The sequence below is a fragment of the Amblyomma americanum genome, chromosome 1, assembly GCF_052857255.1.
Source record: "Amblyomma americanum isolate KBUSLIRL-KWMA chromosome 1, ASM5285725v1, whole genome shotgun sequence".
Lineage (NCBI taxonomy): Eukaryota > Metazoa > Arthropoda > Arachnida > Ixodida > Ixodidae > Amblyomma > Amblyomma americanum.
Genome location: NC_135497.1, coordinates 507381760 through 507396545, shown reverse-complemented (window position 1 = coordinate 507396545; position 14786 = coordinate 507381760). Strand labels below are relative to the sequence as shown.

The 14786-nt window shown below is 45.7% G+C and overlaps 1 protein-coding gene across 1 annotated transcript in view; it reads right to left on the bottom strand.

Moving 5' to 3' along the window:
* The window catches only part of LOC144106654 (uncharacterized), a 115761-nt gene extending 101193 nt beyond the window's left edge, over nt 1–14568 (bottom strand). The window contains exon 1 of the mRNA XM_077639494.1: nt 14341–14568. Within this exon, the coding sequence (XP_077495620.1) occupies nt 14341–14452 (112 nt within the window). The 5' untranslated portion in view covers nt 14453–14568. The remainder of the gene's footprint in view (nt 1–14340) is intronic.
* Nucleotides 14569–14786: the final 218 nt, after the last annotated feature.

Below are 14786 nucleotides of genomic sequence, written 5' to 3'. Positions count from 1 at the left end.
TATGATCATTTATTCTGCGAACTATAGAACAAAAGCTAAATAAATGTGCAGAATAAGCACTCAGCTGCAAGCTAGCTCATGTGTCATCTTTTACACCCTGGTGTGTTTAAGCTCTCTTTTGTTTCAATAATTGAAGTGCTGTGAGGTTTGTTGTCGTTTTTTTGAGGTGGGGGGGGGGGGGGGGGGGAAGGTGTGCCTTTTGCAGGTTTCAGCATGTAGAGACGTGACATTGGCTCCTTTTCGCGTTTTCTTCTCACACGCTGTATGCAGAGGAATTTCTCGGGCTCCAGTGTTTGTCACATGGTGACCAACCTGGCGATATTCTTTCCAAGGAGTCTAAAGCACAGCTCAGTGGGATGATATTTTCTCTGTCATGGACAATGAATGTGCTTTAAGCGCTTGTGTTCTGTACTGCTCTGGTTCGCGCCTGTGTAATCTGCTTCAATGCGCATTGAATGGCGCAAACACAGTGAGCGCCATCCCTTCTGCATCTCATTTTTTATGGGGTAGACTCATTTTCTCTGCAATAAATGCAATTTTTCCCGAAATGAGATTCATGCCATAAATAATCATTCATTCATTTTATAATTTATATTTGAAACGGTACTAAATGCTGTAGAACTTATGTCGTGCTACTGAAATTTTGAAATGTTCAATTGTCGTTATTCTGAACCAGTTTCATTGCTCGCATCACAGTGGTATCCAGCATCTGGGTTTTATTATAGCAATTTGAAGACTAAGACATCAAAGCTCGAGTGCTGTCTAATGTCTTTGTGACAAATAACGGTATACAAACCACATTTACGCTGAAAACGACAAACAGCGAGTCTGCCTTCTAGTCACATTCAAGTATTATTTAACATAATTGCTAGATCTTCATTTGATGGAGACATTTTCTTGCAATTAAAATGTTAGCTGTCCGTTTTCATGCCTATCTTTCAGAATAGGATATTTGCACTTAATTTGTCATCGATTAACACCACAAACTGAAAAAAGACATTCCCCTACGACTTCCTTTGTTTCGGTGACTGTTGGCTCCTTTAATAAGGAAAGATTAGGAAGATATAAAGGTGGCAGTCTCTTTTTTTCTTCATGAGAATACGTTTTCTGTATAACTATGGTCTGCGTCAAGTGATCTGTCACAAAAACATTAGGCAGCATTCGCGCTTTGATATTTAAGCATTTGGAATAGTAGGAATAAAAGGCAGATGGCGGATATCACTGAAATGCGAGTAATAATGGTTTTAGAAAAACGACAGTTCAACGTCATTTCTATATTACAGCACCACAACAGTTGTTTATGAACGTTTTAATGATTTTTCAGAATAATTTTTAGGATCCTTAAAACAATATAATGATAAAACAACAAAATATCAACTCAACAAGAAATAACGGAGTTTCAAGGCGGTAGCTAAGTTTCTCCAATTGGATTACAACAAAATTTATCCCTATTTCTCCACGTTTACCACAATACAACGCATTTTCAAAAACACTTTCAAGACCCAGCTGCGTAAATGCCGTACGACAACAACTGTGGCTGATATGGCAAAAAAGGGCGCACACGTAGGCAACGAGAACGTAGCACAGCGACGAAAAGCACCAAAACGCTTGAAATTAACACTGATAAAATGCCAGCAGCCTCACGCTTTTAAGTCACGAAATGACGAGATACGCCGGCCAAGGCCAGCAGTAGCCGAAAGCTAGAGGGCAACTAAGCCGCAGAACAGTCAAGGTGAATGGCATAACAGCCGCTGGCCGCTACATTGAGACAAGGCGAACATATTTTATTAAAAAGCGTTGTGCTTTCAAACCAAATGCATACACTTAAAATATTTTAACGAGTAATTAAAATTGTGTTTACATTTTCAAGTATGCCACCAATTATATTTCTCTTATTTATTTTTGTGCGCAGACTGTTTTCGAGCTCCAGTTCCACAACCTTACTGATGTCGCTGGCTCTCAGTTATAGATCACGTCCTATCTATGTAAGACTAACGCTCCACATGCATCACTCACCCGCACCCCCCTCCGGAAACAGCAGCGGAACGAAGACGAAATGGGAAGGCGATCGATCAATGCGATACCGAAATGTGTAGCTAACGCACATTTGTCACATCACACCGTATCATCACCTGTGAATTTTCCCTCGTACTAGAGCATAATGGAAAGGGTTTTCTCGCGACGTAGCTTAACCTCTTAAAAAAAATTGAGGCCCAACCAATTACTTTAGTGCGAATACTCTCGTAAGCTCACCGACACCGACCATGAAATTCCATTTTTCTTGTGCCGTTCCCTAGCAACAGCGACGCCATGTAAAGCTAAGTTAGAAGCAAATTAATAAGTATCCGCCACTTGGAGTCGAACCCGCGCCGGCCCGAGGTCTGCTTCGCAGGCTGCTGTGCGAGAGCACTAGGCGATCTCCGCAGCCGAGCATGCTCCTGTTAAACTGCAACACACTTGTTGTTGGTGGTGTTTGCCTCACACAATGGCACATACCCACAGGGGGGATTGGCCTGAACCAGGCGGTGACAATACACTGTCATCGCACGTGCTATGCATTGCATGTCGTCGTCTTCAACTGCCAACTGCGGCGCCGCTTAAACCTTGATCATCATTTAACCTGAGTCTAATATCGTCGCCAGACGTACCGCCGACCCATCAAAGCAAAACCATGAGCCGACCAGGGTAAACACACGCTTTCGCACGTATACGCCGTTTAATAACGTTGTACCACACCTTTGTTAAATGTCGTGACCCGACAGAATTTACTGAATACAAGAAGTATAGAAATATGGTGAACTCGCTGGTTAAACAAACGAAAACTCCGTATTATGAGCAGCTATTTTCAAAAATAAGAAGCAATGCCCGAAAAATATGGAATGAAGTTAGAAGCCTAACCAATCAACAGAAACCATGTGTAGACTTGCATATTACAACGCCGAATGGCACCTTTGTCTGGCTGCGCAGCTACAATCGCCATGAATAACTACTTTTTTTTTTTGCTCTGAATGTACCGACCTTAACACAAAACAAAAAATAACTCTGCTACTAGTTGTGCTGACTTGGCAAATTCGATCATGTTAACTCTGGTGACACCTTCCGAAGTGAAACGAATAATTATTACGTTAAAAAACAATACAGCTGCTGGCTATGATGATATTTCATGTGGACCGATAAAATATGTTGCTGATTTAATATCTATTCCTCTGGCTCATATCATGAATTGTATGTTCGAGATAGGTGTGTTTCCAGACTGCTTAAAGATAGCACGCGTACATCCGATTTTTAAGGGTGGGAACAGCTATGCTTTGACTAACTACCGACCAATTTTAGTCATGCCGATCCTGTCCAAGCTTTTTGAACATGCCATCAACGTCAGGATACAAAACTTTTTCGATAAATATCATGTTATCAGTAATATGCACTACGGATTTCAAAAAAAATCTACAGAATCAGCCCTCCTTAACATAAAAAATGAGATAACAAATTTTGAACAAAGACAATGTACGCTTGGACTATTTTTAGGTCTGCGTAAAGCATTTGATTCTGTGTGTCACGATGTCCTCCTAGTTAAACAGAATATGTATGGGATCCGCGAAAAAAAACACTAGAATTAATAAAAAGCTATCTGTCAAACCGCTATCAATATATCAGTTTTAATAAATATTCATCTCCAGTCCTGCCAGTTAAAAAAGGCGTTCCACAGGGATCAATTCTCGGGCCTTTGCTGTTCATAACATTCGTAAATGAGTTAGGCTCTATTCCTAATACCCCGAAACTAATCACGTATGCAGATGACACAAGCGTATTTTTCTCTAGCCATTCATTCCCGGATATTGAACATGCTGTCAATAACTATTTGTTCCACTTGTCTACTTGGTCAAACACAAATAAATTATGCTTGAACATTCAGAAAACAAAATACATAATGTTTGCACCGCTAAACAAGCCTAGGAAATCTCCCATAGAAATTTTGTTTGATGGCAAAGAAATAGCTCAAGTCAAGGACAAAACATTTTTAGGCGTGTGGTTTGAAGAAAGCTTATCGTGGAATTCTCATGTTAACAGCCTCATAGCTGACCTAAGTAAAACAATTGGATGTCTCTTTAATATTTCTCCACAAATCGCTCAATGGTTACGAAATGTATTTATTAGTCACTCTTTTACTCCTCGCTTTCCTACTGTGCTTTAGTCTGGGGTACCAATACAAGTCACAGTTACAAAAGATTAATTAGCCTGCAAAAAAAAAGTGTTAAGAATATTTGAGCAATATTACGGCCCACCGGAACTACTGCGGACAAGGCCACTTTTCCTGAAATACAAAATGCTAAAGGCGAATCAAATTTATTATTTCGAACTGCTTCAGTACATAAAAAAAGCGAAGCTTTACAGTGTACAAAAATCCAATGCAGCTCCAGCGTACACACTCCGTAAGGAAACTTTACGGCCGCCAAAAATAAGACCTAATTATGGACGACAACATATTGAATATCAAACAGCTAACCTTCTAAATAAAATACAAGAATTAAGAAATCTGAGTGCTAATGTCTCTAAAAACACGCTTAGAGCTCTGCTGCTGAAAAATAACTTAGAACTCACATAATCTGCCATATTTCTGTCCGAAATTCTATTTTTTAGGAGTGCATTATTATTTTGTAGCTTGCTGTTGTTTTGTTATTATGATGCTGCAATTTTGTTGTTCCTAAGCTTGCAACAACCATGCTCAGAATTTTGTTATATTTGCAATCTTGGTACCAAGTATTTTGTGTCGACATGTAGGAATCATTGTTTGTTGTATAGTGTTATTTTTCTCATTACATGACTTATTTAGCTTTTTCCCCCTTCTTATTTCCCCCAGAACGTTTTGGTGTGAAACTTTTTTAAAGCTATGTTTAATGTTTGTGCCAAACTGTATGCGGGGCAAGAGCCATCGTCAGGCGTTTCGCCTTTTGCTCTTGCTCCTCTTTCTGCATCAGAAAGAAACAAATAAATCAAATTAAATAAAATCAAACCCCTACAATTTTTTTATTCCTGAAATCCCATCTCTCTCCTAATACTCCCCAAGTCCAATATTTAAAGGGATAAAGACAAGTGAAACAAATGCTGGTGAAGAGGCCTTCCTACGTCCGCCCTTTTTGCCAGAGCTCGTAACGCTCTGTATTTTAATTTATTTGTGATCCGCCTCCCTAATTCAAAGCGTTGTGACAGGGCCTCGCGTTTCATGAAATGTACTGTCGCTAGCCTCATTATAGAAGTGTGGAGAAAAGTGCATACCTGGGTGAATTGTAAAGCTTATGGTTTTATGGCTTTATGGGGCATCTAACGTCACAAAGCGACTCAGGCTATGAGGGACGCCGTAGTGAAGGGCTCCGGAAATTTCGACCACCTGGGGTTCTTTTACGTGCATTAACATCGCACAGCACACGGGTCTGTAGAATTTCGCCTCCATCGAAATTCTACCGCCGCGGCCAGGATCGAACCCGCGTCTTTCGGGCCGGCAGCCGAGCGCCATAACCACTAAGCCACCGCGGCGGCTGAATTGTAAAGCATTCATATCGTTGAGATATAGCGATGAGTATAGACGGAGATCGAGAGACTTGGACAGATATTGTGTTGCACAGCCGCGCTCGGTTGGCGTGAGCCTGTAAAGCAAGCGAAAGGCTGGCTGAGCTTGGGTTCGCAAGAGCATGGATGAGCTCTTACGCGAGGCAGCCATATGAAAAATAAGGCTAATCTTTGCTCCCTAAAGGCGATATGGCGCCTCGGGGCTGTCGATTATTTGGAACTAGAGAACCGTGGCCCGAACTAAAACATTAGCAGTTTCACTGATAATTGGCTGGATTGACAGGTGCGCAGTTGTCGGCTGCCGACCGGAGGGTCGGCTACCTGGACTTAGTCTAAATCTCTGACCGGTGCTGTGGAGTAGTAGGCTTGCTCCGAGTACGGCTAACAGTGGGAGGGTTACCATCCTAATGTTACCTGGCGCGGTGCTGGCACTGGCGATGAAGGCCCTATCTCTGGCAGTAGTTGCGTGCTGCTGTAATCCAGTGAATAGGAAGCGACGCTAATGACTACCCTGGGAAGGGCTGGTGGCGACCCTTTCCTGGGACCCGAAGCGAGAGAGTTCATCCGCCATGGCAGCCTAAGCATAGGCTGCTGCGGCTGTCTCAAGAAGCTTAGCTCTATTAGCGCGACAGGCCGTGCTTTCAGTTAAAAGTTACCTTCAAGGTGTTGGGTTGACTCTCTCGGTGGAAAAATCTGGCTTCGTCCTGTTTCCAGGTAGGGGACGACGGTATGCGCGGCTGAGCACAGACCTTGATCAGTCTTGCCTTCGTCAGGTTAACCACATACGTTTTTTGGGCGTCACTATTGACTCACGTCTACAGTGGCGACGAGCTGTGGACTCTATTGTCGCTTCACTATCTTCGCGTCTCAATGTGCTTCGTAGAGTTGCTAGTGAGCAATGGGGAAACCATCCTGCTTCAATGATCAGGCTTCACGATGCCCTGGTGGCAAGTCGCATAATGTACCAGCTGCCTTTAATTTCCCCCTCGGTATCGCAGCTGGAACGCCTTGAGGTTTTGCACAGAATGGGACTAAGGAGGGCACTCGGCGTTCCGCAGGCTGCTCCAAACAATGCAGTACTGTATGAGTCTCAATCGAAACCTCTTCGGCTAGCCGCTTCACAAAGACTTTTGCTGCAAATTGGCCGCCTCAGAGAGACTGTTGCCGGGAGAGCGCTTCTACAGCGCCTTCGAAAGAGATCTGAGTCCCGGGCGTACTTGGCTTTAAATACTCTTCGTTCTCTGGGTCTCGACCTTCGAGATCGACCTAAGACGTTGAAGCCACCTTGGTCCATTCCGAGCCTCGATTGTTCCTTGACAATTCCCCACGTTCGCGCTAAGCGGAATTCTCCTTTAGCGGCAATGCGTTCGCTAGTACTGGAACATCTTGAGACCGAATATGCCAGTCATCTTCAAATTTTTACAGACGGCTCTGTGGACAAGGTCAGAGGATCTAGTGCAGCTGTTTTTCATATTCCGTCTTTGAAGTATGATTGGTCTGTTCGTTTTACTAAAGTCGTGTCCTCCGCAGTGGCCGAAAGCGTTGCCATTGAGGCAGCTCTAAAGAAGCTACGGTGTTGTACGCCTCAACCTACTGTCATAATTACGGATTCAAATTCTGCCCTTCAAAGGTTAGAGTACGCGTTCCCCACTGATGCCTTGAGTCTTAGATCCCTACGTTTGGTGCAGAATCTACATAGCAAAGGCTTCTCTATACGTCTTCAATGGGTGCCCTCGCACATAGGTGTCTTAGGCAACGACATAGCAGACAACCTCGCCCTTACAGCTCTCTCCGGGATTCCAGTACATGGAGTCCCTCATGAAGTCAAGCAAATGTTCAGAGATGTGGTGTTGTGCCACTTCAGTTCTTTGTGGAGCTCTCCTCATCAGCCATGTGTGACCAAGGGTCTCAAAAGGTACCAAGCCACTTTGCTACACCGCGTTCGCACGGTGGATGTTCGCCGGCGTGGATGTATAAGACTCGATTAGCGTTGTCACCATTGTGTTCAACGTGTGGTGTGTGTGGTGACATAGAACATTACCTCTTGTGCTGTACTTTGTACAACGCGGAACGGGCTGTGTTATTCGGATCCCTCAAGCAGGCAGGAGTTCCTCACAGTTCTCTTCAGGGCATTGTTTTCCCGCGCGGGAGCCAGTCGAGTAGAAGGAATGCTTCTCGCTTTCTTCTACTTTACCTGCAGGACACGGATTTGGCCTCCACATGGTGACCTCAGGAGTGTCTATTTGGGTTTTTGCGGACAGTGTTTCTGTGATTTCTATTTAAGTGCCGCTACGGTGGAGCAATTGCCGGCAGCAACTGCAAGGCTAATCCCACCGGTAGTTTACAACCACGCAACTCAACTCAAGTAGAATCGCTGCAGAGAAATCCTCGCTGACTGAAGTCACCAGGAGTAGGGGCGTCCCTGTGTAACCCAACCCCTTGGATCAGTCCGAAGCACTGCTTGGGTCGGTCCTCATTTCCTCCCCTTATAACCAGGCCCACCTCCGGGAAACACTGAGGCCTTCGGGCGTTTCAGCAGGCTAAAGCGTGACCCGCATGGAGCGTTTCGTCGTCGGCGTCGACGGCAGCGGAGCGTTTTTTTTGCCGCCGGAGAGGACGTTTTTGCCAAATCGTCGTGTTCTGGCGGAACAGAAAAAAAACCCCGACGCCGCACCAACGCCGGGAGACGGCAGCGACAGAGGGCCAATGAGAGCTGGAGCGGGCGTCACGTGATTCTGGACGGAGCCGCGCCGGTGCACCCGACGCGCTCGCGTGGAGGATGCGCGCTCGCGAGCATTTTGCGCGCGAGAGCCAGCGGCTTCACTTCGCTTCCTGCGCATCCGTCTGCCTTCAGTATGGATGGGGGCGCGCGCATCGCACAACTGGGCGGCAAAAAAATGCCACTCGGCTGCTCACCATGCCGGAGTGAATTCGTCGTCGCCGGAGAGGGCCTCAGGCACGCGACACTATTTCGCGGGCAAAAAACGCTCCATGCGGGCCACGCTTTAGAGAGCGAGGGCAAAAGCGAAAGCAGAACTGGCGCTTCCGTCCCTTGAGAGTCTGTGAGTAGTACCGCTAAGAAACCAAAGGGGTGTGGGATGAAGCCCACACTCGCGCTTGCGGTACGTAGGCGGTAGGTCCTGACTTAGTACACCAGGAACGGCGTTAAATTCAAGGCGCTTAAGAAAAGTTGATAGGATCGGGCTCTCGCTGAAGCGCGGCCAGAAGAGATTACCCGAAGTCAAGGGCGCCTCGGCATCTGGCAAGGGTGCGCAGGCCAGAAGCGCACCATGCGGAGCAGCGACTCCGCCTGTCCGAAGCTCGTGGGTTGGACCCTCGCACGACCAACAAAGTGGCAGTAGTTGAACGGTCCGCCACGCTCGCTGGGAGGGCTTTCGAACCTCAGAGTGACCAAATCTAAATTGGTACAAGAGCAATCACAGGTGTGGGGGTCCACCAGTACGAGCCCACATTGTTTTGTTTTTTGTTTTTTTGCGTGCGAACGTTAGTGCATTCCGTAGTTAACATCCCCATATTTCATATTCCATAAAGTAAATTCCTGGGCTAGTTGGTTCATATTGCGCAAAGATGGGACCAGCTAAACAGACGCAGGGCAAGAATAAGGAGACACACAACAAGGAGGCACATTCCATTCGGTTTTAGATAAGCTCGCCTAGTTGCACGTTCCGTCTATTCCAATAATAATCCACCACGCTCGCTAGTCGTCTCCATTTCCTTTCAACACACGTGGGTTCAGTTTTGGGTTTGGCTTCCGCGACTTCGTTCTGGTTCTCTGTGTCTTGGTTTTGTATTCTGGTTTAGGCTTTGTTTTTGTTTCGACTTTTTATTTCGTTTTTTGCTAACTAGGCAGCCAATGCTATAATGGCCGCGTACACTAGAGACGACACACTTTCTGAGCTTATTTTTCATATTTTTAGCACCAGAGTGCCAGCACGGACCAAATTTGAAGATCACTATAGATATCCCTGCATAGTATAATTTTGAAATGGCACCACTGTGTGCTCTGCACCAAGAAATAAATACCCAGATGAAAGTCCATGTCTGCACATTTCTCTAAATCCAAGCGTTTGCATAAAGAATGTAATCAAATAGACTCCAGCTCAAATGTCAGTCCTTCTGAAACATCCAACTCCAACTCTCCGGCAGCACCCTAGCCTGATGCTCTCGCCGACGACCAAACACCTGATTCTCAGCTATACCATTCGGCACCAACCTTCCGGCATCGTGCTCTGGATCCGGACTTGGCTCTACAAGTTTCGATCTTGAACCTCTCCCAGCTCCAGGTCCCAACCTTTAACCTGCACAGCCTCCAAGATCTGCAGCCTACGTCAGGTCTACTCAAGGCCCATGGACAGTCTTAGAATATGAATCCTTGGAACACTTGCAGGTCACCTTAAGACCCGTGAGCTCCATTGTGGACTCTGAAATCCAGACACCCCTTCCAGCGGTCAAGAGAAGCTGTTGAAAAAGCCAGACGTCAGGAGAAATACCAACGCATTCTACAAAGGCTGCACGCAGAACCCCATCAGCTGGGATCCCGGCATATGGACGGTCCTACGGCTTCCACTCCACCGCAATAATAATAATAATAATTGGCTTTTGGGGACAGGAAATGGCGCAGTATCTGTCTCATATATCGTTGGACACCTGAACCGCGCCGTATGGGAAGGGATAAGGGAGGGAGTGAAAGAAGAAAGGAAGAAATAGGTGCCGTAGTGGAGGGCTCCGGAATAATTTCGACCACCTGGGGATCTTTAACGTGCACTGACATCGCACAGCACACGGGCGCCTTAGCGTTTTTCCTCCAGAAAAACGCAGTCGCCGCGGTTGGGTTCGAACCCGGGAACTCCGGCTCAGTAGTCGAGCGCCCTAACCACTGAGCCACAGCGGCGGGTCCGCAATATTTCCGAAATGCAATTTTTCCGAACTGATAATTTATCATCCTTCATTATTCTGCCACTGCCATTAGCGTGAATCTAGCGGAATTACTCTCGCTTTTTTTGAAGCCGAGCTCAGATATGTCGATAATATAATGATGAACTGCATAAAAGATTCCCCTCTTGCTCAGTTAATGCTGTAGCCCAGGAGAGGCAAAAGAAAACTTATCAGGATGCGCTCGCTTAAGCATTGGCGGCAAGAGTTTCTGAGGCCCCCAGCCTCTCATCATTCTCCACGCAACCACCTCGTCCCGAACACCTGACTATCGAGTTGGAGGAAACTATCAGTTGTCTTCGAGCTGCTTGCATCGATGATGTTGCCCTTGCTTCGTCTTTGGCCTCTTTTCCCTTAACTGTCTCCGTTTTCAAGAAGATATACGAACTATTTGCAGTGCGTGTGAAGCTCCCAAAGCAGCGTAGCCAACCTCTATCTTCTGTAGCAAAAGGTAATCTCAGCCAAGAACAACGAGCACCGTTTGAGGATCAGCAACCAATCTATGCCCTCGGTGCCAAAGTACTTTGGTGACCACCTATTGCTAGGCGCTAAAACGTGGCGGCTGTGCTATGGCTGATCTCCACGCCACTTACGGCCCAAGATACGGCAAAGAATCGGCGCCTGTCAAAGACCCACTTCAATCCTAAGCCCAGCTAGAAATCGAGGAATCCCTATACTCTGAGGACGATGTTTTGCTTGCGTTTAAATCTCTCTCATCTAAAACAGCTAGAGGCCCCGACGCGGTCACAGTTAGGAGCTTGGCAAATACCTATTCCAATACTGCAATTAATCATGAACAGCTGGCTTACTTTTGCTTTTATCCCACAAGAGATGAAGGAATCAAGAACCACATTCATCCCGAAGTACCTTCGCCCGAAGAGTGCCGGCGATTTTCGCCCCTTTTCTGTTTCCCCTGCCTTTTATTGGTTGTTCTCGAAGCTTATGCTCGTTCGCTTAGAGGCAACCAACAAATTCAACTCTTTTTCAGTGTGGCTTCTCCACTGACAGTTTCACTTCACCCAAAATAATTCTTCAGAGAATAATGAAAACCCTGAAGAAACAACGTAGTTCTTTCTTTTGTGTGAGCCTTGATATAAGAAAGGCTTTAGACTCCGTATCACACCAAGCAATCTTTTCAACTCTGAAGGCTCTAGCGTGCGCTTTAGAACCTCCTGTATTATTCAAGAAATCTATCGGCACTGCGGCACTGTGTCCCAGTGTGCTGGGATCACATACAATGTTCGGGTACCCCTATGTCGTGTTATCAAACTGGGTGACCCTAATCGCCCTTCTCATTCAAGGCAGTCTTGGATCCACTGCTCGACAAACTCAACGACCTTAATAATAATAATAATAATTGGTTTTTGGGGAAAGGAAATGGCGCAGTATCTGTCTCATATATCGTTGGACACCTGAACCGCGCCGTAAGGGAAGGGATAAAGGAGGGAGTGAAAGAAGAAAGGAAGAAGAGGTGCCTTCCCAACGACCTTAAGGTCGGCGTACATATTGGCGACACTTCTCTTTCGTCAATGGCGTTTGCCGACGCTCTTCTCTTGATGTCGCACACACTTGAGGGCTTGCGCTTCCTGTTGAATACAGCTTCTGAATACCTAAATAAGGTCAACCTTCATATTAACTCTGCAAAATCGTAATATTTTGGTTGCAGGCCCAACCACTACGCCAAGAGTTTTTTATTATAATCTTCCCGAAATAGAATCGCAGGCTGCTCCGTGAGCAGCAAGAACCCTAATGAACCGACTAAATGGCTTGGCATATCTTTCTTTGTTAACAAAAATACAAAGCTCGAATCTACCAACGCGGTAGATTTACTCGACTCCATATCTAAAGCGCCTTTGAAAGCGTTTCAGAAACTGGACTGCCAGCCCCACCTGGTCTCCCCAGCTTTTCTCTATGGCGCCTCAAACTCACTTTTACTGGAGTCAGAGTCAGCGCTCTTCGACAAGCCTCTCCGGAACAAAATTTAAAAGATTTTACACCTTCCTCGAAGTTTCCCATGCTCTTACATCTGGATGCCCTCGAAGTGTGGTGGGCTTGACATGATTCAAATGGAGCGCACTGTGATTAGTGTGCACTTTAAGGCACACTAGAGACTGTTGCAACTCAAGGAGCCCTTTATTGTGTCTCTCTTCGACTCTGTCCTCCAATCCCACTGTGACTGAATCGTGAACATATTTCAAGTTCCGGCTCGCATCACAGCGACCGCCGACGTCAATGCCGCCCACAAACAAGCCGCCTCATTATGGTAGAAGAAATACATCGAGAAATATAAGAACATTGACCTCTTTGCTCACGTGAATCAACCGCTAGTCAACAAATGGCTCGGCTATCATTCTAAATATCTCAAAGACGATGAGCGCATTCGTGCAATGCGGCTTCGAACCGAACTGTTGCCAACGCGTTCGCTAACGAACAAGCGTAGTTCATATCCCGACGGCCGCTTGTGTCACAGGTGTGGCGAAAGAAACGAAACAAGTTTCCATATCCTGCACGAATGTAAATCCGTGTCTCTACCACGCACTGAGCGCCCCAGCTTCATAAGCCGCCAAATAGCTCGCCTCGCCAGAGACAACAACGTAATGCTATAGTTAAAGAGGAACCAACGCTGATTTCACCCGATGGGGTGAAATTGAAAACCTACGTAGTTCTAATCACTTCCACCGAAGCAATAGTTCTCGATGTTGCCATTTTTTTACGCCAATGAGGGCGTGCTACTGTCCAGATGTTCCGAAAAAGACAACAAATTTGCGTGTCTGGAGAGACACATTCCTAACCAACAATTCCAGTCTCTAGATGCGGCGTTTGGCGCCCGCAGCATCTCCTGTTCAAGGACGCTTGATGCGAGCCAACTCCTGGGCCTCTCTCATAAGGATGTGGTCAGGCTAAGTGCCAGAGTTTTACTGGGGCAGCCTCATTTGCCTCAACCATTTAACGAAGCGCGTCCTTGCATGAATTTATTAATACACACAACCATCTCTTAACATCTTGATCGCCTCGGGGCTATTTATTACTTTTATGCCTATTTTTCATTTTTGCTATCATTTTATATCTATGAAGGCATCCTTGAATATATATTTCCAATCTCCCTCCTCGGTTAGCGTAACGGCAACCTGGGAGGCCAGTGCAGGTGCAGCAGGCCAAAGGCAGTGGGGATTCAGCCTTGCCTGCTCTGGCCTGCCAATGCCGCATTTTTCACATTCCCATGACCCCTTTTATTTATTTATTTATTTATTTATTTATTTATTTATTTATTTATTTATTTATTTATTTATTTACTTATTTATTTATTTATTTATTTATGACATACTGCAGGCCGTGACGCCCAAGCAGGAGTGGATAACAGAAACAGGTCACAAATTGAGCAAAATTACTAAAATGCAAACAGAACACGAGCAGCAGGAAATGACATGGAAAGGCAAAAAAACAGCCTAACAAAACAAGCTAACACAAAAAATCTAAGAATGGTCGCGTATCAGGTCAATAGACAGTACACACGAAGCGGGTAAGCTGTTCCACCCCACTAAGTCGTGGGGAAATTTTTTTTTTATTCCTGTCTTTCGTTTCTCTTATTTTAAACGTTAAGTTTCGCTAAATTTTATCTAACGGAAAACACGCTTCAAGGGGTATTTCCACTGCGTATAGAGCGCTCTGAAGATGTTTGTTTCTCCTTTGGAACATGATCCATGTCTCAGACAGTGGCTTTATGCATGCCACGGCAGAGTAAGCGCTGCGTCCTTAAAAAAAGACTCGATTTTGAACAAGTTTAGCTTGCCATAACGAATGGAATAAAAACAGTAAAGTTACCTTTACTTACTGGAACTTGCATTACGAACACGGATGTAGCAACCTGGCCCAGGTTGATAAGCCCGCATATAACCGCCACTAGAAGCAGGGTTCGTGCAAACTTAAAGTTCATTGCTCGGATGTTCTCGACCAAGCAAGTATTCTGCAAAACGGGGCGCCGCCGAAAAGCAAATAGTTTTCTCTGTCAAGAGCGCCTGAAATCTAGCCTGCTTAGGTCTGCAACGAACCGACCACTGCTTCGGCCAATATTTGGCATTTAGCGGGGCTTTTGTCGTGATATCAGCGCGAGCAGACAGACGAGCATGGGGCAGAAAAGGTTGGTTCTGTCGAGTCTTTTTGCATATGTGGGATAGAAGAGCGCTGAATCACCTAATTCGTGACTGCCTTGTACTCCGACATTCTATGGGCTCCTTCATAGCATTGAGACCTGAAACTTGCTCATTCAA